A 22,500-nucleotide genomic window follows, 5' to 3' on the forward strand; every position below is an offset into this window, starting at 1 on the left:
GCAGGTCACAGGGTTTGAATGAATGGATAACCAAGCCTGAGCGAGGCACAGCAGCAGCAGACATACAGGCCACGGCAACACGTCTGAATAAACAAGAGGCTGCTACACAGCTTGAATCCCAATTGCCTTGCTCAAGCAATTGTTTGTGACAGATAGAGCCGCAACGCCACACATCCTAATAGTCTTGATGATTTCATTAGGCCTCTCTCCTCCGCTGCAATGATTGCCTCAGGAAGAGTTTAGATCTAGAAGCATTCCACGAGTTTTCACACTGACCGAGTGGAGCAGCAATCAGTGGCCTCTTGAACCCGGGATCCTCTCCCATGAGCATTTGTCAGTCATGTGGCCTCTGGTGTGTTTCACCAGGTAATGAATCCCTTGGGAACAGGGCGGCCTGGTTAAGTTACATCCCCCCCAGCTATGGAATGCATTGATTGGATGCAGCACTACACTATACGATCTATGATGGCAAATGAATGGCTACGGTTGGCTCTTGTGCAACAACAGAGAAGAGGAGGGGGCGGAGTAGAGGCAACGTCTTCATCCTGATGATACGGCTGATAGAGGCTGATGAAGTTTGATGCTCCAGCTGTCAGGTGAGAGGCAGCAGCTCAGAGGCAGGCAGGGAGGGAGGGAGGGGTGGGGGGATGCTTCAGCTGATTTCATCTTTACAGCACACCTGTGGTGCATTTTGACACATTACAAAGAATCGACACAGGAAACGAACATCCTCAAATGGGAGGGAATACAAAAGTCACGCGACGTCCTGACGCTTTCGCTCAACTACCATGTTCTTATAGCGCAATGACACAGTGTCCGAATTTGGGCTTTTAATCAAATCACATTTTTACTATCACATTTTTTATTTTCTCTCCTTTTGCTTTTTCTAGATTACAACTATCTGACTAATGAGATGCCAGAAAGCAATCTTTTGCAAGAATAAATTACTTTTTTCTTGCCCGTGTTCTGATAAGGATGGTGAGTGTTCTCAAGCTTATCAACAACAACAGATTGTTCCAACACTCTGGACACAAAAGCACACAAACCGTGTATTTATAAAGTATTACAATCATCCTATACATGGCTCTTGTGTGGAATGAAATCCTATGTGAGATAAAAGCGAAAAAGAGGAGGAGGGGAAAAAAGTAATCCATGGCCCCCTGTTGGTCTCTGAAGGAACTACAGGTGAACTATATAGTTATTTCACCTGTAGTTCTATATATATATACAAATATATATGTGTGTGTGTGTGTGTGTGTGTGTGTGTGTGTGTATATGTGTGTGTGTGTATATATATATATATATACATACATCTATATACACACACATATATACACACACACACACATATATATGTGTGTGTATGTGTGTGTGTATATATATATATATATATATATATATATATATATACATACATATATACACACACATATACACACACACACACACACACACACACACACACACACACACACACACACATATATATATATAAAAAGCCAAACTGACTTTCAGGAAATGTTTTCCTGTTACATGCCTCAGAGCCTCTGGTTATAATTAATTATTATATGGTTATAAAAAAAATGTATGTGACTTTATGTGTCAGAAACCGCGCAGTATTTCCTCCTTGTTTTTTCCCCCGGTGCCTGATAGTAATACGAGTGCTTAATGGACTTAAAAGCTGCTTGTCAAAAGCTATTAAAACACAAAAGAAAAGATTACCGCTGTTGTTTTTTCCAGTTCAGCGACCACCTTCGTGAAATAACATGTATTAACCCTTCCTTCTACGTGACCTACTCTATATCTAAAGTACCCTGATTTAACTTCCGGGCTTTATAAATAAATCACATGCAGTCAGAGGAAGTGCTGCCACACGATGAAGGGAGAGACTGCTGCGTCTACATGAAAAACTCCCCGAGTTATTGACAGAATCGCCTCACTCGCCGAGCAGCGAGGAGGCGGATGACCGTTTACATCATCATCCTGATGCTGGATCCATCTTGGAGGAGGTCGCGTTCATTAGCAAACAGAGTGGAAATATTGGCTCTGGATTCAAATGTCCCGATGGGTCACAGGTCTCAACCTATATTGACGTTGAAGTGACAGATACCATCTAGCGGTCGCAGTAATTATGAGCGCAGGAAATCATCCCTCCATCCCTCCATTTTCTTCTGCTTACTCCTGTTAAGGGTCGTGTGGGGGCTGGAGCCTATCCCAGTGGAGAGGAGGGGTTCACCCTGGGCAGGTCGCCAGTCCATCGCAGGGCCAACACATATAGACAGACAACCCTTCACAGTCACATTCACACCTTAGAACTCCTAGTCCCCCTTTGCATGTCTTTGGATGGTGGGAAGAAGCTGGAGTACCGGAGAGAACCAACGCAGGTACAGACAAACTGCACACAGAAAGATCCCGTGCCCGAGCCAGGACTCGAACCCGAAACCTTCTTGCTATGAGGCAACAGTGCTAACCACTGCACCACCACGCCAGCTGCAGGAAACCAGATGACATCAATCCAAAGAGGGAAAATTATAGTGGCTCATCTTCGATCCTCATTGCCAAAGGCGAGCGGCGAATGGTGTTTTGACCCTCACTGCAGCAGGAGACGTTTGTTTGCTTCCAGTTTTAAGCTGCAGATCCAAACAGTGTTTTGAAAACCCTGATTGTACCTTGAGGGTTTATTTAAACCCCGAAAATAAACCTAACATAGTGTTAACACATCATAAAATATTTTAGGACATAGAAAGGCGCTTATGTGTAGGAAAAAACAACTTAGAGCACATGGCTATTTGGGTTGAGGACTCGTTTTCTGCCCTGTATTGCCAACTTGACTCTGCTGGCAGTCAAGCCCACCTCGCATACCCAGTTTGGAGGGGTTGGGGTGAATATCCATGTTCTGTTTTGCTTGAAATGCACATCCCTAGTGGCTTTCTGGTTTTGTCTGTGTGCACATTTTTTCCAGCATTCATTACTGAATATGTGCCTCACAGTGGAACCAGAGAGGGAGACACTGAAATCATTGGACTTGGCAAAGCTGAGACGGTCTGCTGAGTTTAGATATTGAAAGAGCGGGACTCACATTCACTATTTTGCTCATAATTAAAATATGATGTAGCAAACGACATAGACAATTTATGAAATATTCAACGGAGCTGCTTAAATATTAACTAATGAGCAGACTCACTACTGCCACGTAAAAGGTTGGATCAGCCTACAACACCGCCAGGGGAGCACTGGGCCAAACCTGCCCAACTGTATTCACTGGAATGTATTTTGTCAGGCAGACGCAGGGATGGAGGCCACTCGAGTCTGAAGAGCCATCTTATCAGTGTTTTGGATTGTCGCCCTTCCTACCTGCAAGCAGATAGTCTGGACCCGGATCGCTGGCTGGCCTGTGAGCAAAACCAATCAGAGTCATAGCCGGGGAACAATGCTATCATGGAGATGTGCATTTGTTTTGATAAGCCACTGTCCGCCTTAGTCCCTGAAGTTTTACAGGGGCCTTGCTACAATATTGGCAAAGGGTTATGAGAATGCCTGTGGGGCTGCACGCCACAATTCAATTCCACGTGCCCTGCAATCTCAGAGCTTTCAGGCTTACTAAATCAATTACACAGAGTTGTGGAGCCTGCATCTCTCACCCACATAACACCCACTGTCTCTTTTTGTCACCACTGGATGGACCAGAAACACATTTACTGATAACTGGGAGGAGCAGCTGCATGCATGGCAGTGTATTCCAAATTCAATGTGTTCAACTTGAGGCTGTTTGATCTATGAAGAAGTCCTCAGAGGTCAGACATGAGCTCCTGAAGCAATTCACGCAAGTCGAAGCTGAAGAATATGAGCTGAAGTCGTTACATCTACAGCAGACAATGTGTCAAGACCAAGTGAGAGAAGAAATCATTTTTCTTCTCTATCAAACTGAGGTCTGAAGCGAGCCTCTGTTTGGAGAGACGTTAATGACAAACAAGGGAGCCGCCGATCGACAGAGCCTGCAGGCATCAACACAGATCCCAGCTTAAATATGAAGGTCTGTGGGAAAAAAAAAAACAATCGTGCACCAAGAGGGAAGAAAGTCCAGCTGCTGCACACAACCACCATGGATAAAAGACACACACGGACCAAAGAAAAGGTTTAAACACACTCCCCATATCACACACAAGGTTCTAAATAATATTTTGGTTTACGTTTATGAAGAAAAAAAAATCAGCAATGCAACTCATAAGGGTTTGACAGCAAGATGGTATCAAAAATGGGTTAAAAGGTCAGCAAACAGCGTGGATTTAATTCCTGCTTTCTCTTTGGGAAACTGACAAGACTGGGGTTGAGCAGAAGAGGGATGAGCACACCGAGGGTGTTTGGTTGATGCATCTCTCTCTCTCTCTCTCTCTCTCTCTCTCTCTCTCTCTCTCTCTTGCCTGTGGCTTTATGTACATTAAATTGAGAAGCGCTCAATAGGATCAACAGCAGAACACGTGATTTGCATGTGTATAACACTGATGTAGCCAGCAGGCACGCGGAGACAAACATACACTCTGTGTCCAAATGAACTCTGAGGGACGAAAATAACTAAAATATTTTTTTTTAAACTCATTAAAACTGAACCAACCGTGTTAGAGCAACATCCACCTGCAGCCCAGCGCTGCCCCGCCCTAACCAGACCAGCCCCTTGCAATCCTCCGTGTATTTGAGGGGTTTATTTGGAGTGTAATGGGGGCGGTGTGTGTGTGTGTGTGTGTGTGTGTGTGTGTGTGTGTGTGTGTGTGTGTGTGTGGTGGGGTGCTAATTACTGTCTTTGCATTTGTGTAACAAACTTGTCGCCGAGGGAGCCTGTCAAGCACTTGAGAGAAAAAAAACCTCTCTCTCGGGGGAGAGGAGGACCTCGCAGGCACGCAACCACGGTCGATATCCCCCTGTGGCACGCGAGATGGCACGCGCAAAACACACACACACACACGTGTGTCAAGAGACACTGTGATGGAGATATCGACCGATCTAAGCTAACATCAAAGCGTGTGTGATAAACCCTACAAACCTGGAGGGGGAAAAAGTTTAACGATGGAGACATATTTTTTTTTGCATCTTTCTCCTGGGGGGGGGGGGGGGCGTCACCATTTATGGCACCAGGCGGAGGAATTTCCACGATAAAAGTCTATAAATATTGAAATATCACAATGGGATCCTGCACATTTACGGGTCTCGGGGTGCCAGCGATTATCTAAAGGTATTTATAAAGTTTAATATTCCTTGCAATTAAAACAAGACTATAAACGTTAAGTTTCTATAAAAGAATGTTTTAGATGCAGCAGTAATTTAAAAAAAAATGGCACGGAGACGCGCGGCGCACTCACCTGCAGGACACGGTGATTTCCACTTTGGTGGCCGGGATGCTTCCACTGATGGGGTCGAAGTCACGGACCGTCGCCGTGGCTTCCACCTTGTCCATAACGTCTCCCTCCATGCAAGCGGGAGACCCAGGCCAGCACCCCGGGCCGAGTCTGTCCCTGTGAGGAGCCGACGGTTGAGACCCGGAGCGCAGCGGGCGAGAGAGCTGCGGCGGCGGCGGCGGCTGCGGCGGTGGATACGGTCCAGACAAACCTCCTAAGTGCTGCCCATCGGACGGGAAACAGCATGGAAAGTTTAACGGGGAGCTGAGAGGGGAGAGAGAGAGAGGATTGATCGAACTAAAGTGAGATCACATGCCAGCAGCCATCACGGCCCCAACTGCGCCGCTTTCCAGGCAGAGAATGAGCTCCTGTTCACGGATGAGCGCTGGAAAAGTAAAAGCTGTGAACTCCACCCCTCCCGCCCGCTCGCATTCTCCTACATGACACTCGCCGCAGAGCTTCGAGCGATCGATCCACTGGACCGATCGTTATTTTGCTTCAAATTAGTTTTATGGGTGTCTAACAGCAAATTAATAAGCCCTGCTGGGCGTGAATGTCGCCTTCGGGCCTGAGCCCGGAGGTACTCCAGGGCGAAGACCCTTTAGTGTTTTTGCTCAGCACACTAGAACACTAAAAACACTAAAAATGACACCCTAAACAAGCTCCTAATTTCACAGGCAGGTCAAGGGGCGGGAGAGGGGTGAGGTGTATCATCGGTTTCAATGGGGGGCAAAGACAAAATCTGTTTGGCAAGGATTATTAGGGCCTGAGCCTGAAGGTACTTCAGGCGAAGACACACTAGAACACTAAAAAATACTCAAAACACACACTAAACAGTAAACACACTCAAAAGACTAACGCTAAAACTGACCCCCTGAAAAAAACAGAAATTGAAAACTCAACAGCGCCACCTAGGGAGACCTAACACGTTTCTGTCCAGAAATGCTCCTAGGATTGTCGTCTACACATGGGACCAACACCAATTGATTCGTCTCATCAAGACGCATAAATCATACGCTGACACCCGGAACCTCAATCCAACAGGAAGTCCACAAAATGGACAAAACTGTCAAAATGTGATATATTGACACACCCCCAACAAACGCTATCTCCTCCTTGGGCGTTAATGGTATCACCTCCAAAATTTATTACATGACTCAGGAAACTTTGAGGTTCAAAAATTATCAAAACCTTTTATACAACTCAAACGGTTTGTATTTCGTAAGGCCTCAAAGTTGGAGACACATTTTTCACATACAATGGAAACCAATGGGGAGGCTGTCTCCTGTCACAGGACACACGGATCTCAAGTCTAAACTAAAACTCACACACGTTCAAAAAAAAAAAAAAAAACACACGCCATTTAATTCCTGACAAAAATTCCTACTAAAATATGGTGTTAGATTCCACTTTGGACCATCATCTGACAATTTATGACACTTTTTCCTACTAAAAACTCTCAGAATATCCAGCTCTGCTCTCCAAGCTGACACAGGTGACAGGGAGGAGAGGGGAGGGGCTCTTAAAGGGCCAGCTCTCAGCGCTGCACTCACCTTAGGCCTCACACTGAGGCTTCTGTCTCCTGAACTACAAGTCCCTCTGCTGTCATACTTACACAATTGGATTCGGTGAAATATGTGCCGCCCAGCCGCGGGCGCGAGGAGGCTCAGGCCCTAACAACGCTGCCTGCAGCTTTAATTGGGGCCTTCGGGGCAAAGACCCTGTTGTTTTTGCAACGTTCGGGTTTTTTTTCGCCACCACTTTGAACCTTAATTCTCACCCCTAAACACGCTCAAAAACTCACCAAATTTGGCATGCACATCCGGTCTGGCGAAATTTTTTTTTATAAAATGTAAGAACTAACCCCCCAAGTGCCAAATTGTGCTCCACAGCACCACCTACATCTCTAGAAACACATTCTACAGCCCGCCACAGCTCCTAGGAATGTTGAAGTAACATGGAACCAAAACGCAATTATTCGTCTCATCGAGACCTACAAACGAGGAGGAGACACGATGAATAAATTCAACAGGAAGACCGCAATATGGACATGAAAGGACAATTTTGTCCCCTTTTGGGAACCCGAACAAACAAAACTTCAAAACTGCTAACATGACTCATGACACGGTGCTGAACAAAAGCTGTTAAAAACTTTGTAATGACTCAAACACTTATTCAACCGGTTCTTGTAATTTTGACATGTAGTGTCATGTAGCACCGGGTTTCCACACGTAGCCACATTGTCCGTTGTCCGTCCATTGCCATTGCCTGAGCCTGAAGGTACTTCCAGATGAAGTCAATATGTGTAATGTTTTTTTTTTGTTTTTATGGAATTCCAGACCAAAATGTTGAAGCAGATCAGACAGTTCTTTTTTTATTATGATTATTCTTGAAGGTTTCAGCTGAGCCAGCTCTCTCTCTCTCTCTCTCTCTCTCTCTCTCTCTCTCTCTCTCAGCATCTGGACAGCTCCTCCAACGCTCCACCGTCGGGTTGTCAATCAAGTGACGTTCGTTCCCCTTCATGTTTTCGTAGAAATTTATCTTAAAGATTGGATGGGTGATTGCTCCCCGGGGACACCAGGGCTGGAGCAGGGAATTAGCTCCCACCGCCAGCAGGGACGTAGCACTAAATCCAGGGTCCCTGGCTTTCTCTCAGGGGCCCCTGATTGCAATACAAACTCCAAGATTTTTCAAGGACCCTCTCGTTACTCAGTCCCCTTGCCCCCCCCCCCCCAACCTGCCACATCTACCAATTAGAGTATCACTGCATAGAGTAAAGGTCCTTCTTTTCCCCTGGGTTAAAACAAACCCGATAAAAGAAATCCCTCCAAACCACCTGCTGGTGTGACTACCTGCTCTCACATGCAAATAACCCTCAATTAAATACCATGAAACACCCATAAAACCTGCGTGAGTTTCCAAGCTACAAACTATCCATCACTCCCTCAGGTCCCCTCTGAGCTGGGAGCACTGCGGGGGGTCTACGCTCACACACCAGAGCCAGCCTCGCGCTGATTGGGGGTCGAGGGCTGCACGTTTCGGACACAACAGCACCAGAGTTTCAGCGTTCACTCATGTTCACGCTGTAATTAGGCCCCGCGGTAGAGCTTGATTTCAGCTCCTCTCAGCACGCTGTTCCCCGCCGCCTGCTGGGAGCCCATCCACTGGTCCCACCCACAGCCACCCAGCTTCCTATAGATGTGGCAGCGGTGTAATTATGAACCCTGTCTGCAGGCTTGCAGTGTGTGTATCAGCTTACACAGTCGGTGTGAGGACTCGCCTCCCTTTAGGAAACAAAGAGCAAGTCCCAGTCTTTAAATTTTAGGGTGAAAGCTCAATTTTATAGTGAGGTTATAAAGTTAAGTCAGTATAATGTCCTTTAAAATGATGGAAATCAGCTCTTTCTCATTCTCTCAGTGTGTGTGTGTGTGTGTGTGTGTGTGTGTGTGGTAAGGAGTGGAAAGGTCAGATGATGGGTTAAGAGCTCCTACGCTGCTAACGTTAAGTTCCGCAGGGATGAGTAGACTGTAGCAAGTTACAATTCATCATCTCTAACTAATTATTCTCATTTTGTACACATTCCTACATTTTTATTTCACAGAGCCTTTTTTTTTTTTTTTTTTTTCCTTTGGCTAGAACCTAATACAAAGCGTGGGACTCCAGCGGCATGGAACCGAGCTCAGCTTGAGCGTCTCAGTCTTCTCTCATCATCTGGGGGATGTTTTTCTCCACAATGCCGCACTACAAACGGAACGCTGGGGTTTGCTGAGACTCCACGAGAGTTTAGAGGAAAGAATCGAACATTATTTTTCACTGCGTATTTCTGACACCTGTTTTCAGTAAAGTGTCTCGGGTTATGAAAAAGTAAGATCCCAAAAATGTGATGTATTTTGATAAATGGAGTGTTGGTTCAGACAAGACAGCCTGTATCCCTGTTGTATCACCTGACAATCATCTGTTCCAAGCCAGCTAAAAACAGCTGATACCCCCCCCCCCCAGTTTTCTCCTTCCATGCATTTAATTGGAAAATGTCATTCAAAGTGTTTTGTTTTGTTTTTTATTTCTATGCTGCTTCAGTCTCATGTTGCAACCCACCTCCCCCCCAACTCCTCCTCTACGTTCTGTGCCTTCATCACCGTCACTTCTGCTGTCATAGCTGCCGACCCTGTTCTGGAGCCAAGGGGGGGGGGGCCGTCAATACATCGAGTGAGCTAAAGAGATAAGCCCTCCCACATAAAACCACCTGAGAAAATAGAAAGGAATCAACTAATCAGTGCTGCATTCTAACTGCTCCTCTGCTTCTATGGATGATCTCACCAGGTTACAGTTGCCATGTGGACCTGTTTAGATTGTTGATACACTGCTGGTACAGTTTCCCTGGCTACAGTTTCAGGACTTTTATAGCCCTGCGGTGCTCGTGCCTCCGACCACATCCATCACATTTTAGCCTGCACATGCCCAAGCCCCTTTTATCATCCCAGTTTACCCATTCCAATTGACCCGTTGTGCTTGTGGCAGTGAGGAGGGGTGCATCCTCGGGCAGCTGGAGGCTCTGTTCAGGGTAAAAGGTGCAGAATCAGCAGGTAGCTGCAGGTCTGCTCTGGAGGGCTATTAGGAGGAGGCCCTTTCTCCTTAAAAAAAAAAAAGTAACACCAGCAACGGTGCTGTTGTATTCATATAATATTTACTGTCTATACAGCATGTACCACAAAATATGCCATCAATTATCAGACCTCCCTCAGAGCCACTCCTAATGTTGCACCAGAGAATCCCACCCTGGAATCCCTCACATCATCGTCAATGGACAGTAAAAAACATGTCAAGCAAAGTGACTGAGTGACGAGAGACAGAGTAATATTTTTCACCTCTTTACTTCCTCTGTTAAAGCAATGTTTCGCCCCCAAAAAGTGTATTTTGCCTTTTAAGCATTCACAAATATCTGCCTGGAACTCACAAATATGTTCTTTCACTGCTGCGTCACTAGTTTGAGACTCCAGGATGCAGGAGGAGCCAGCCACTTGTGTTTAGTTTGGAACTAATGGCCTTCCATGTCTGCCAACTGCGAGCAACAGCAAAACTTTACCAAAAACACCTGTTTGCCAACCCACAAATGCATCGTGGACACTTTGATTTGAGCAAAAAAACCCGAAACAACGAACTATAGCAGTGCCGGTTTGGTGCTAACGTGCACAAACGTGGACAAGCGTCAGTTAAATGCGCCAGCTGAGTCCCAGTCAGAGCTACCGAGAACAGGTGAAGCACACTGAGCCAACTCCTCTGTAGTTTCACCGCTGACATGATTTCTGTCCGCAGCATCCCCAGGTAGCCTCCAGCACCTGACAGCAGCGCTACAAGCTAACTCTGCTAGATCTGCTCAAGCAGCACAGGAAAAAGCATCTGGGGCTGCCAGAGGAATAAAAGCAGCACCGTTGTCCCTGTCACAAATCAGTAAACCATCAACTTGATGTTCCACCTGCTGCAGAATGTTGTCTTGGGAAACAGTTTACAGAAAAGAGTCTTGTGAGAAGCTAAAACAAAATATGTGCATCTACATGCTGCTGGCATCTGATTTGCGTTTGATAAGTATTTGCTGAGGTCCGGAAACATTCAGTGCATCTAATTTGAAAAGATCACTTCTGAAGCCTCACACTGAGAATAAAGCATGGAAGAAATATTAGATGTGCATCCGCTTGTTGTTAAAAGCTGAATCAGATTTGGTCTGTGTTTTTGTTTCACTTGTTCTTTTCTTAAAACCCAGAAAGTTTTCAAGGACGAGTCTGTTACCATCTGTGAAAAAAGTTTCTTGTGTTCCAGACAAGAAAACTACTGATTACCAAATGAACTACTCCAGCATCTCCTCTGTTGCCGAGGATACAGAACGTTGCGACGTCCACAGACAGTTTTGTGGTTGGAGGTACACGTTTGCGGTTCTTAGCATCAGCAGCACAAGATGTGGAACCTCTTGCCGTCACTAAGATCTGTTTGTTTGATGCTCTGTTTGTTCTAGAGGGTTAGGACACACGGTGTTTCTGTTCAGATATTCTCTGGCATGCTGTCGTTGTTGAGCGGCTTCTTATGTCGTGAAAACACAACAGTCCTTGTGTGATGGAACCCAATAACTCGTTCAACAAGTTTGCTGCTGGACTATTTTGATTCTCAATATCTTTTTTAATTCTTTGCATTTTTAGAGGCCCTTTAGTTTAACTGTAAAAGTTTAGTTCTGATAGAAACTTGTATGCTCTGATTTTTGGATTTTTCAAGGCATTTTAGCCTGCTAAAAGTAGGCCAATATACCTGCAGGAAGTTTACCTGTGTTGCAAAAAAAAAAGATTCCAAGGTCCAAATTTAATTTATCTAAAAGAGTTCCAGGTGTCCAGAACGTCCTTGCTCTTAGAGGTCATTCATCCTGGTGGTTCAGAAACTATCAAAGCAGCGTTTGCAGGGTTGATCCTCACTAATTACTGTATTAAATCACACTCAGCTTCGACACGTTTTGCACCACTTCAAAGAACTGAGAAAATTTCAAGGCAATCTCGCTGGAGTGTTTTGGCAGAGAGCCTGATGGTGGCTGTGTGGTGGAGGTTTTGGGTGAACTGATGAGGAAAATATCATCCTCCTTAGCTGCCCATTCTTCTCTGTGTTGACAAGATAATTGTTGCAAACTTTGTCTGCCATATGGTGCACAGCGGGCGGAGAGCAGTGTGCTTATAAAGACAGAAAACTGACGAGGCTCGTTTGTTGTTCCAGAATTTTTATTCTGGGATTCCACTCAAGTAATTTTGCATGCATCATCGTTTAAAAAGTACCTCGTTTATCTCAAAGCGGCTCGTTTTACTGCTCGTCCATTAAGCCCCTAGATGATACAGACTCATCAAGGCCAACTTTCTTCTGATTGGCCATCTTCCAGAAGCCTGCTGAGGGGCAGCATTCCTTCAAGTAGACGAGAGACGGGTTTTCTGCGAGGTGAAGCTTTAGCAAGATGCAACGAATTCCATTTGTGGAATGTTTTGTAGTGGATGAATGAGTCAAACACAGGAATTTTGCTCAGGACATATGTTTAAAACACACAAACTTTTGTTATTTTTGGAAGCATTTTTAGCCTTTTTTGACTTTGAATTCTCTGCTTACCGTTACATTCGAGGTTAGTATTCAATAAAACTCTTGGTTTCAGAGATTTCTGAGGTTTTCAGAAATGTTTACAGTTTGAAAAAAAAAAAAGAAAAATGAACCCTTCACAACCTCTTTTGTCTGATTTTCTGTAATTAAGATTTATGGCAGAAATCTTTCTCCAATATTGCAGTGTCCCTGCACTCACCATTACCGTGAACTGTGCTGAATAGTGAAAACAGACGATGCAAAACTAATCCGAAACCAGAGCAACATCGTCGTGTTTTCATCACAAGCAGAATACCACACTTCAGTGTGGTGTGTCTGTAATATGAAGCACGAACTGGATGTTTTTCTCCTGCTCCAGTCTCATTCTTCCCCGACATAAATCAGCAATCCCCCTGTGTGCTGAGCTGGAAACACATTTGTCTTCTCTACCGATGAAGGCAGGCGACCACTTTGTTAGTGCTGTTGTTTTATCATGCAGAAACAGGGAGCATTAAAATTCCTGTGACGCGATGATGTTCAAGTCAGAGCGTGAATCTCCGGTCGTATGTGACAACAAACGATTGAACACAAATGAGAGGAGGTGTTTGGTCTGTCATTGTTTCGCTGCGATGAGGTGAGGTGGATGGAGCTCTGCTGAGCGTGCAGCAGGAGGAGCTCATTTATGGTCTGTGGTGGAGGTGATGTGTGACCCCTACAAAGGGCACCACGGGACGTCACAGGGTGTGAGTGACACTTGTGCATGGAATATTAGTGCAGCATCGCTCTCTGTAGTAGAGATCCACCCCATCCTGAGCAGTGGACGGTGGGATATCTGCAGCTGGCGCCGCCACTTAAACCTCTGCTGTTTCCACCGGCGGCAACGGGGAGCTCATCATGACGAGGAGAAATGTCTTGTTGTACCGTGTCAGCGGCACATGTTTTGCTGCAGATTCCATGCACAAGAACGAAGAGAACTTCCACCCTGATGATAGTTTTTGGAATTACATCACACTTGCTGTTACGCAAGATGCAGCTCTCTGGGGTTTTTGCTTTGAACCGCTGCTCCCATAAAACAGGAGTCACTTAGTGATTCATTCAAATCATTTTTCCCTGAAAAAAAAAAGGAAACAAAATTAATCTAATTCATTGGGAGCTGTTGCAGGAATCATAATCTTTCACAGTCTGATGATTTTTCAAATGTGACTGTGAGCAGTTGATGGGTGGCCTTGCTCATTTTAATAAAACAGAAGATAACAGGAGATATTTCTCATATCCTCCGACGGATCCATTAGTGAGGCGTCTGTTTGTCTGTGAGACGGGTCGGCACCTCATTTCCAAAGCAAACTTAACTTCAAAGGGGACCTCTTATGCTCATTTCCAGTTGTATTTGTTTATTCTGACTCCACTACAGTCATTCTCCATCAAAGTTTCCACACAAAAAAAGAAAGGGGAAAAAAAAGCCTGATTTACCTTCCTCTGGTTCTTCATGCAGCCCTGCGATTCATCTTCTTTGGGAAACAAGCAAGTGTGGCTCCAGGCTTGAGCACCGTTTTTGTCTGATTGGTCAACTTCAGGCAGGCAGTACCTGGTGACCTGAAAAGTAGCGATACACCTGCTAACACTGGACCTCAAACATGTCACAAACTTGTTCCTACACACTGTCTTTCTCTGTGGATGTTGTTTTGGTATTTACACCCATTTTAGTCCTACAGGAAGCCATCAACCCCATCATAGAATGACTTTACTCCCTGTGGGTTGAATGTGTCTACAGGTGTGTCTACAAGTGTGTCTACAGGTGTATGTACAAGTGTGTCAACAGGTGTATGTACAAGTGTGTCTACGGGTGTATCTACAAGTGTGTCTACGGGTGTATCTACAAGTTTGTCTACAGGTGTATCTACAAATGTGTCTACGGGTGTATCTACAAGTGTGTCTACAGGTGTATCTACAAGTTTGTCTACAGGTGTATCTACAAATGTGTCTACAGGTGTGTCTACAGGTGTATCTACAAGTGTGTCTACAGGTGTATCTACAAGTTTGTCTACAGGTGTATCTACAAATGTGTCTACAGGTGTATCTACAAATGTGTCTACAGGTGTATCTACAAGTGTGTCTACAGGTGTATCTACAAGTTTGTCTACAGGTGTATCTACAAATGTGTCTACAGGTGTATCTACAAGTGTGTCTACGGGTGTATCTACAAGTGTGTCTACGGGTGTGTCTACAGGTGTGTCTATAGGTGTGTCTGCAGGTGTGTCTACAGGTGTGTCAACAGGTGTGTCTACAGGTTTGTCTACAAGTGTATCTACAAATGTGTCTACAAGTGTATCTACAAGTATGACTACAGGTGTATCTACAAGAGTGTCTACAAGTGTATCTACAAGTATGTCTACAGGTGTATCTACAAGTGTGTCTACAGTTGTACTTACAGGTGTGTCTACAGTTGTACTTACATGGTGTGTCTACAAGTGTATCTACAAGTGTGTCTACAAGTGTGTCTACAGGTGTATCTACAGGTGTGTCTACAAGTGTATCTACAGGTGTATTTACAAGTGTGTCTACAGGTGTATTAGTCCTACACTACAATCTGGTATCAAAGACTGTGACTGACAGGTTGGTGACTGCTGGTTTAGTGGAGGATGCGTTGGTGTTTCATTCATGTTGGATTACTTTTATTTGAATGAACATAAGAATCATTATGGTCCAACGGACAAATATCTACCGCTGACTCTAGTGTTACTTTTATATCTCATATTTGCAGCTGAAACACGTTGAATGTTGGTCACAAAGTAATTGCAACTTTTATTTGAACATTTGAACATTAATCTTTTGGTCAAATATGAAGGGAATGCATAAGAGGTCCCCCTTCAACTCAAGACGGTGCCTCATTTATGGTGATAATGGCGGCAGTGAAGCCATCGGCTGTCGTGATTTCTGCCGCTAAGGTCCTCACTAACGTCTTTTTCCTGAGACACAATGAACTGGTTCACGTACATTCCCAGTCTCAACAAGCATCAGCAGCGTATGACATCACCGTCTCTGTTGAAATATCTGTTTTACATTCTGTTTCCTGGGCCAATCATCCAGCGGCTCTGTTTAAATGCCAAGCTGTAACAGGCGGAAATGATCCCCAGAGAAGTCATTAAGGCCTCCTCAGCTGGATGAGCCACAACCTTCTGGAAGTCAAGAGCCCACATCGAAAACTCAAGGTGCTGAACATCTGCACACCTTGAGAAGGCGTCTCAGAATAGTGTGGCGTTGCTTCACTTCACAAGCACCCGCAGCCTGACCTAGATTCTTCCACTCCTGCGCTGGCATCATATACATATTCATCAGGCTCTCTCAATCAGACGTCGGCCCCTTGAGCCGTAGAGGAAACTCTAATTAGTCGCGATCATCCGATGGCAGCTCATTGGGCTGCGTTTGTCTTGTTTGCAGCGTGTTTTTGGCTGCTGCAGCAGTCATTATCGTGCAGGTTCAAGACTGGCTGTCTTCCTCCGTCACTGTGGTCACTGGCAAAATAAGGGCGGTGATGAGTTCCCGCGGCTCTCATCCTGTTAAATTCTGTTTGGCGCCGTGAACACATGATGCACACTGGAAGGTGGCTGGTAGTTCAGACCCGGCTGATTGAAGCTCGTAGCTGCTTACACACAGAGAAATGAATCAGGTCGGCTGAGTCTGCTACTGTCGACGTCAGTCCTGAGTCTCGCTGGACAAACATGCAAACCGTTCACTGTAAATAATAGAAAACAGCTCCCAGCAAGCACTCTCCCTGCTGACTGCTTCCAAAATGAGTGATTGCACCATCAGCTCCAATTGTAGGTGGATCAGATTGGTTGCTCATGTCTGATACGGTGGGTGGCATCAGATTGTTGATGGCGAAACAACCTCAAACTGTTAGTGTGTCTGAAAAAGCCCATTAACACGCTGAGATATGGACAAATAAATTAGTCTGCAACAAATGAAATTATCATGGACGACATGCAATTACAAAAGCAGCGCATTATCGCTCCTCCTGAAGGTTTTGGGATCTATGAGTGACAGACTTAAGATTCTGCATTCACCATCATCCATCTTGATAGAGTTACTTTTGTCAGGCTTATCTGCCAAAAGGTCTTTGTGCCTCTCAGTCTAACTAAGCCGAGAGCGAAGAAGTTATTCTCTTAAACTTATCAAAGTTCCTCCTGAACCTCAGAAGACATCAGGCAGCTGTTTTCACAGACTGAGGACGCGATCGATTTCCATCCTTACTGATGATGTCGCCGCACAGTTTACATCCGTTATCAGCGTTTAGTGTCATTGCAGGAAGTTGAAACGAGGATTTGAAGGTTGGAGCTGCTGGGAGATGTGATACTTCCTCCAAAAGTGGAACGCGTATATCAATTACTCTCCATTGATGTCGAGAATTCATGAAGCCGAACCCAGATTGTTGATTGTTGCGTCCTCTCTGGAGAGGAAGGGCCTGAACTTGCCTAGAGCTTCCCTGAAACCGACACGGCAGCTGCTTGTTTATACCTAGAGATCCATCTACCAGTCATAGGGAGGGTCCATCCCCAAACACGCTCAACAAAATGGCAACAACACACCCTCTGCGTGATGGATACGGTTGCCTGAATCATGCAGTGTTTGGTAAACAAGTCTTGAATACATGATGATATTTTTCCACCCCCACTCGACTTCTGGTTGGATCCAGAATTCAGAAATCATCAACTTCCTTGTAGCTGCTAGAAGCTGCTGGAAACCAAAGACTTTCAGCAAAAACATAAACCCTCCAACGCGTCGTCGGGTATAAACCACATCTTCTTTAACCAGTTGTATCCTCCACTAACACCATAACCATCCAGCACAGTTCCAGTTCTGACCTTGAACGTGTTTGTTAACTTCGTTCAGCTGAAGTCCTCCTAGCGGCTCGTTCAATGCGGGACGTTTGCGAGGTGTTCAACTTCGTGACAGCGGACGATTTTTCAACCAACCTCCCGAGGAGATCACATTCATTCACAGTTGCACTCGAACCACTTTAGTTAGCTTGGTTTTAGCTCAAATCAGTATATTAGTAGTAGTAGTAGTAGTAGTAGTAGTAGTATTCAGTCTGCTTTAGCTTCCAGCAACAATCATATGAGTTTTTTTATTATTATTTCTATTATTATGGCTTCACCCAGATGTCATGCAGAAGAAAAACGCCTTAACCAAGAGGTTTAACCAACACTGGGCGGTTGCACGATTCTGGGGGCCCAACCTATTTCCACGTTGGTGTCTGCTCACAGGGAACGGCACAGATAACAAGAGATTCTCTCTTTCTTTTTCTTCTTTTTTTTTAGTTGTAAACAAGCAGCCACTGTGTTAGTTTCAGGGAGGCTTTGGGCGAGTTCAGGCCCTTCAGCTCCTGAGAGGATGGAGACGATCCCTGCAAACATGATTATATGCAACAGCCAAAACACTCTGAAAGCATCTTTAAAGGCGGAAAGAGCCCTCCGCCTGTTTTGCTGACGAATTTGAGTTTTTGAGAGTTTCATAGAAAATAGTCGCAGAACTTCAAAAGCTGCACTGTCACATGGATAAACAAAGATGACAGGTTCCTCCCAGGTTCTCCAGAGAAAATTCAAATGAACTCTTGTTAACATAAATACACACACGCATTCGCGCCCGTGACTCACGCAGTGGTGATGAGCCGGGGCAGAATAATCACTGATACTCCCTACAGTGGAGTTCCCTGCCCCCAGGATCGTGACGACATGTTGGATGATAACCTCGCTCCATGTTCACCGAGGGTGCAACAGACCAGCCAACAGGTTTCTTACATCAAACGGAAATGTGATCACGTGCCAGCGGTTCAAATCTGTTGGGATTTTTTGCAACTTCAGCTGAAGTACATTCCTTATTTTAATCCTGAAATCAATCCATAAAAGAACTCTTTTGAAGAAGCTAGAATCTGACTAAATGTTCCCAGCCAAGATTTGTTTTTTAAAAACAACAAAAAATAAACTCTTTTTCCTCACAAACATGGATATACAGTAACACTGGAGCTGCTCTTATCAATTATCTAATCAATTAGTTGATCAAAAGAAAGTTTGTCACTAACTCGTTTTTATAACTGTTTATCAGTCCTTTTGAAGCATAAATGTCAACTATTTGATGGAATATTAAATAATATTATATCAATGCTGCTGTCAGGTGTTGGTTGGATGGAGGACATCCAAAGGAGGATGTCTGCGCGTTTAACTTCGGTCTCAAGGAAACGATGATGAGTATCTTTCATATTTTTGCTGAATCCACGATGAAAACAATGGTTTGTTTGCAGCCCTTAATAACACAGACTTGTCAGGAGCAGCATCAGCATCACCGTAACCTGAGCTCGTGAGTCGAAGTCAAAAGATCCTCTTTTGAAGGAAACTCTAAATGCCTTTGGCGAGGACAGGGGTCTACTGAACGCTGGCCGTGACCCCTCAGCTTCCACGCAGCCACTGCTCATCTCTGACAATCTTCCTGCCTGATATTCCTTTATTGCGGCTGCATTCTTATGCGCCACGCGAACATCACGGCGTCCAGCTGCAATCAACAGAAGAAAATGAATTACCTCAGAGGTGGAGATGTATCATCTGTTCATCCACACCAAATTCTGGCCCACAGCGCCATGTAAATTTTCCATTTCGGCATCATCCACAGCAGCGGCGGCGCGGCCACTAATCACTCCTCCTCAGGATGCTAACTGCAGCAGTTTGTGCTCCACTGCTCATCGTTAATGAATGAAGGCTGATTTTGGTGCTTCGTTTAAACTGGTGATTTTTATCTGTTACTCCAGGAGATGTAAACCTCTGTGGCCTCCTGCCCTGTGATGCCAGGAGGCTCAGAGACAGTTATTCCTTCCCTCCCTCCCTCCCTCCCTCCCTCACCCACCCACCCCTGATCAAAGTTTGCTTTCCATCTTGGGCTGCAGGGACTTTCATTACAGTGTTCTCTCAAAGCTATATCCATGCAAATCATTACATTTATCCCCTGTGTGCAGTTCGGTTGGAAATGAAGACACATGCACTGATATGTGAGCATCACGGTGGTGAGGCGCGCAGCAGGCACCACCAACAGCTCACTGAGGAGGAATAGTCGGATTCCTCCCACGCAGAGATCTGATGCAGGTGCAGGAGAACACCGCTGAGCCAGAACAACAAAGGAGGACCATCAGAGCAGCGGCAGCTGCCGGCAACAACACAACACAAGTCCTTTCATATAAATATCATATCAGGTGAATAAGGGCAAGTTGTCGTGTTCAGAGCGCCGGCATGTGATGGTGTGAAGCTCCTGTCAAGAGTGGACCTGCTCATGTGTGAGACTTTGATTAATGTGACTCCACACCCTCTGAGTGATCCGACCCTCACGGCGCTCACTTCTGGATAATGAGGAGAACCTGCCCGCCAGCTGAAACACCCCCGCCATCAGAGCATATGCCCCCCGGCCCAGCCATCACAGCCAGAGGACACTTGGAGCACGTTTCGCCATTACGGTTCTCATCATTACAGGAGCAGCGTGATTTCTTTTAGGAGTTGATGGGCGTCCGCGCGCTCGGGAGGAGCCCAGGGAAGCCATCCCAGTGAGGGGAGGAAAACCTCATCAGTGATGAGAGCGTGGAGCGGCGCAGGCCTGCTGTGGTGTCGTTAACGCCAGCAGTCTTTAACCCCTTGAGCTGTTCCTCGCCATCCCTCCATCATCAGCTGACACACTTGCACGGCGCGCTCGAACCCCCCCCCCCCCCCCAACACCACAATTAAACCAGCTGAGAGGTGATGAAGCAAAAGGGACTCATTACTTACTTCTCGTGAGCCGCAGCCACACATTTGTCCTTCACGCATCCACCTGGTGACTGCCAGCTCTCCTGCCAGTACTTGAACGATGGAACACTCGCAGTGTGTTGCTGTTCTTAAAAAAAACACAAGAAGCATCACAAACGTGGACACATTTCCCTCTACACAAGTCTGGAACCACTCAAGCAGTCCAGTATTTAGCCTCGGCAAACCACTTTATGTGTTAGAGCAGCTCTTCTGTCCTTTGTGGGTAAAAGAGAAGCAGTTAATAGCTAAACGCCCGGCGGTGTCAAGTGATTTAAAACTAAGCTGGCCTGTTTGTGCTCTTTACTGCCTTTGCCACCACCGCCGTAATAAATCAACCAATGCAGCTATATAAACTGTAAAGCCAGGGAGCAGGAATCGCTAGTAGACACGAAATACAGACACATTCGGGAAAAAAAAGATATTGCAGCACCTCATTAATCTGACATCTCGGGGGAATAAAATAAAAAATCATTTGCATAGGCAGCATCTACCTTTGAAGCTGCATCCACTCACTCTCGCCCTCATTCCCAGTCAGTTTACATGAGCTGGCATCATCGGCAGTCACTGTTTCATCAGTGTTTGATGCAAATGGTGTTTGTTTTCTGTTCATCTGAAGATCCGTCGTCAGAATGTACGCGCGAGGCAGTGCCCCAATTTTATGGACGCTGCGCTTTCACATTCACGCTAACGGGGTTGGGTTGTTTCTTTCTTTTGCAGCGCATCCACAACAGCCAGCGAACGCGTCCGTGCACGATACAAATCCGCTTCAAAAGACGCGTTTGATTTCTCACAGCGCGCGTCTGATTTGTGTCATTTTGGCTGTGAAAGAGCCGCACTCGCCAGCTAATTGTGAGGAGGGGAGAGAGAGCAGTGAGGCAATCAGAGAGGTTGTAACCAAGCCAAGGAAGTATCCGGATTACTGCAGTGGGAGGCCAAACTACTGCAAGTGTGTCAAAAGTCAACGTGACATTTGCTTTTTATCCACCCGTGGACGTTTGAGGCGGCCAACAGTTTGAGCAGATCCGCAAGGGCCTGGAGGCTCGTTTCTGTCTGGAAAAGTGAGGGGAAAAAATCAAGTTAAAATGTAACTTTGATATTCTGGTGTAAAGAGAAACAGCCATGGGAGTATTCATATACATTTTATGACTTTTAATTCTGAATTTTCAGTCTCACAATTTCAACTTTTGGTACCGTAATCCCAACATTCAGATTTTTATTGCATTACCATCAGTTTTTCTCTCCTGATTTTGACTGTTTATCTCTTACAGTTTGGATGTTTTAATGACCAAGGCTGAGTTTTTTCTTCTTCTTTTTTTTTTTAAAATTTGATCTTCTATCCACTCCGTAGAACATTCACGTTTTCCCCGTGTTTTTTTTTTTTGCAGCGTCACCGCTTCTCAAATCCTGCTGATCTCAGCACAAAAGTTGGTTAGTGCAGCGTTTTCTTTTAATTTGATGATCCTTTTAAGATTTCTAAAGTGGCAGTTTAGATGGCGCCTCTCAAGACGTTTGTCGTTAGTAACTCACAAAAAGACACCTCCAAAAAAATAAACAACCCATGAAACGTTTTATGGTCCACGCTGAAAACATTTGGAAGGAGAGAGAGAAAGAGAAGGAGTGAAAATGCTGTCAAATAAAAGCCCCATTTTTTTTTTTTTTTTTTGTCAACGCTCGGTGTGAACCTGCAAAAGAACAAGAGAGACGAGGAGAGTGGGCAGTAAAAATCCTTCACAGTCCAATTAAGAGCCCGTTTCCCCCACCGCTCTCTGCAGCACCGCCTTGACAAATTTCACCGTTGAGGAGAGGAAGAGGGATTTTTTCCCCATCGCCACAGTGTTATATAACTGCTGGAGCGTCTCCTCTCTTTCACACACACACACACACACGCACACACACACACACACACACACACGCACACACGCGCACGCACGCACGCACACACACACACGGTGATATAGAAGTTAGTCAGACACGAGTGAGAGCGTCATAGACACTCTGATGGTGATACACACGCTCCATCTTCAGGACTGTTTTTTTTTTTTTTTCTACATCAAGTCAACCAGATGTGGAGAGAATAGAAGCGATCATGTGACGAACGCGGCTGGTTGCCGTGCAGCCGGCTGAGTAATGGCACCTCTTCCTGAGATCTGGTGCAGCCCTGTGAGCTCAGAGGCTCACGCAGCCACCGCTTGGGA

At 45.4% G+C, this 22,500-nt stretch overlaps 1 protein-coding gene across 4 annotated transcripts in view; it reads right to left on the bottom strand.

The window, feature by feature from the left end:
- The window catches only part of cpne5a (copine Va), a 77,565-nt gene extending 63,476 nt beyond the window's left edge, over positions 1-14,089 (bottom strand). For 2 of the 4 annotated variants that reach the window (XM_086214664.1, XM_086214659.1), the window contains exon 1: positions 5,355-5,761. In XM_086214664.1, coding sequence (XP_086070790.1) covers positions 5,355-5,464 — 110 coding nt within the window. In that variant the 5' untranslated portion in view covers positions 5,465-5,761. Of the gene's footprint in view, positions 1-5,354; positions 5,762-13,955 lie in introns of those variants that run through there. The other 2 variants (XM_086214660.1, XM_086214663.1) reach the window with 2 other exon arrangements.
- Between the last annotated feature and the right edge of the window lie 8,411 nt (positions 14,090-22,500).

The sequence above is a fragment of the Aulostomus chinensis genome, chromosome 9 (assembly GCF_037954235.1).
Source record: "Aulostomus chinensis isolate RoL2024-O1b breed Wild chromosome 9, RoL_Achi_v1.0, whole genome shotgun sequence".
Classification (NCBI taxonomy): Eukaryota; Metazoa; Chordata; class Actinopteri; order Syngnathiformes; family Aulostomidae; genus Aulostomus; species Aulostomus chinensis.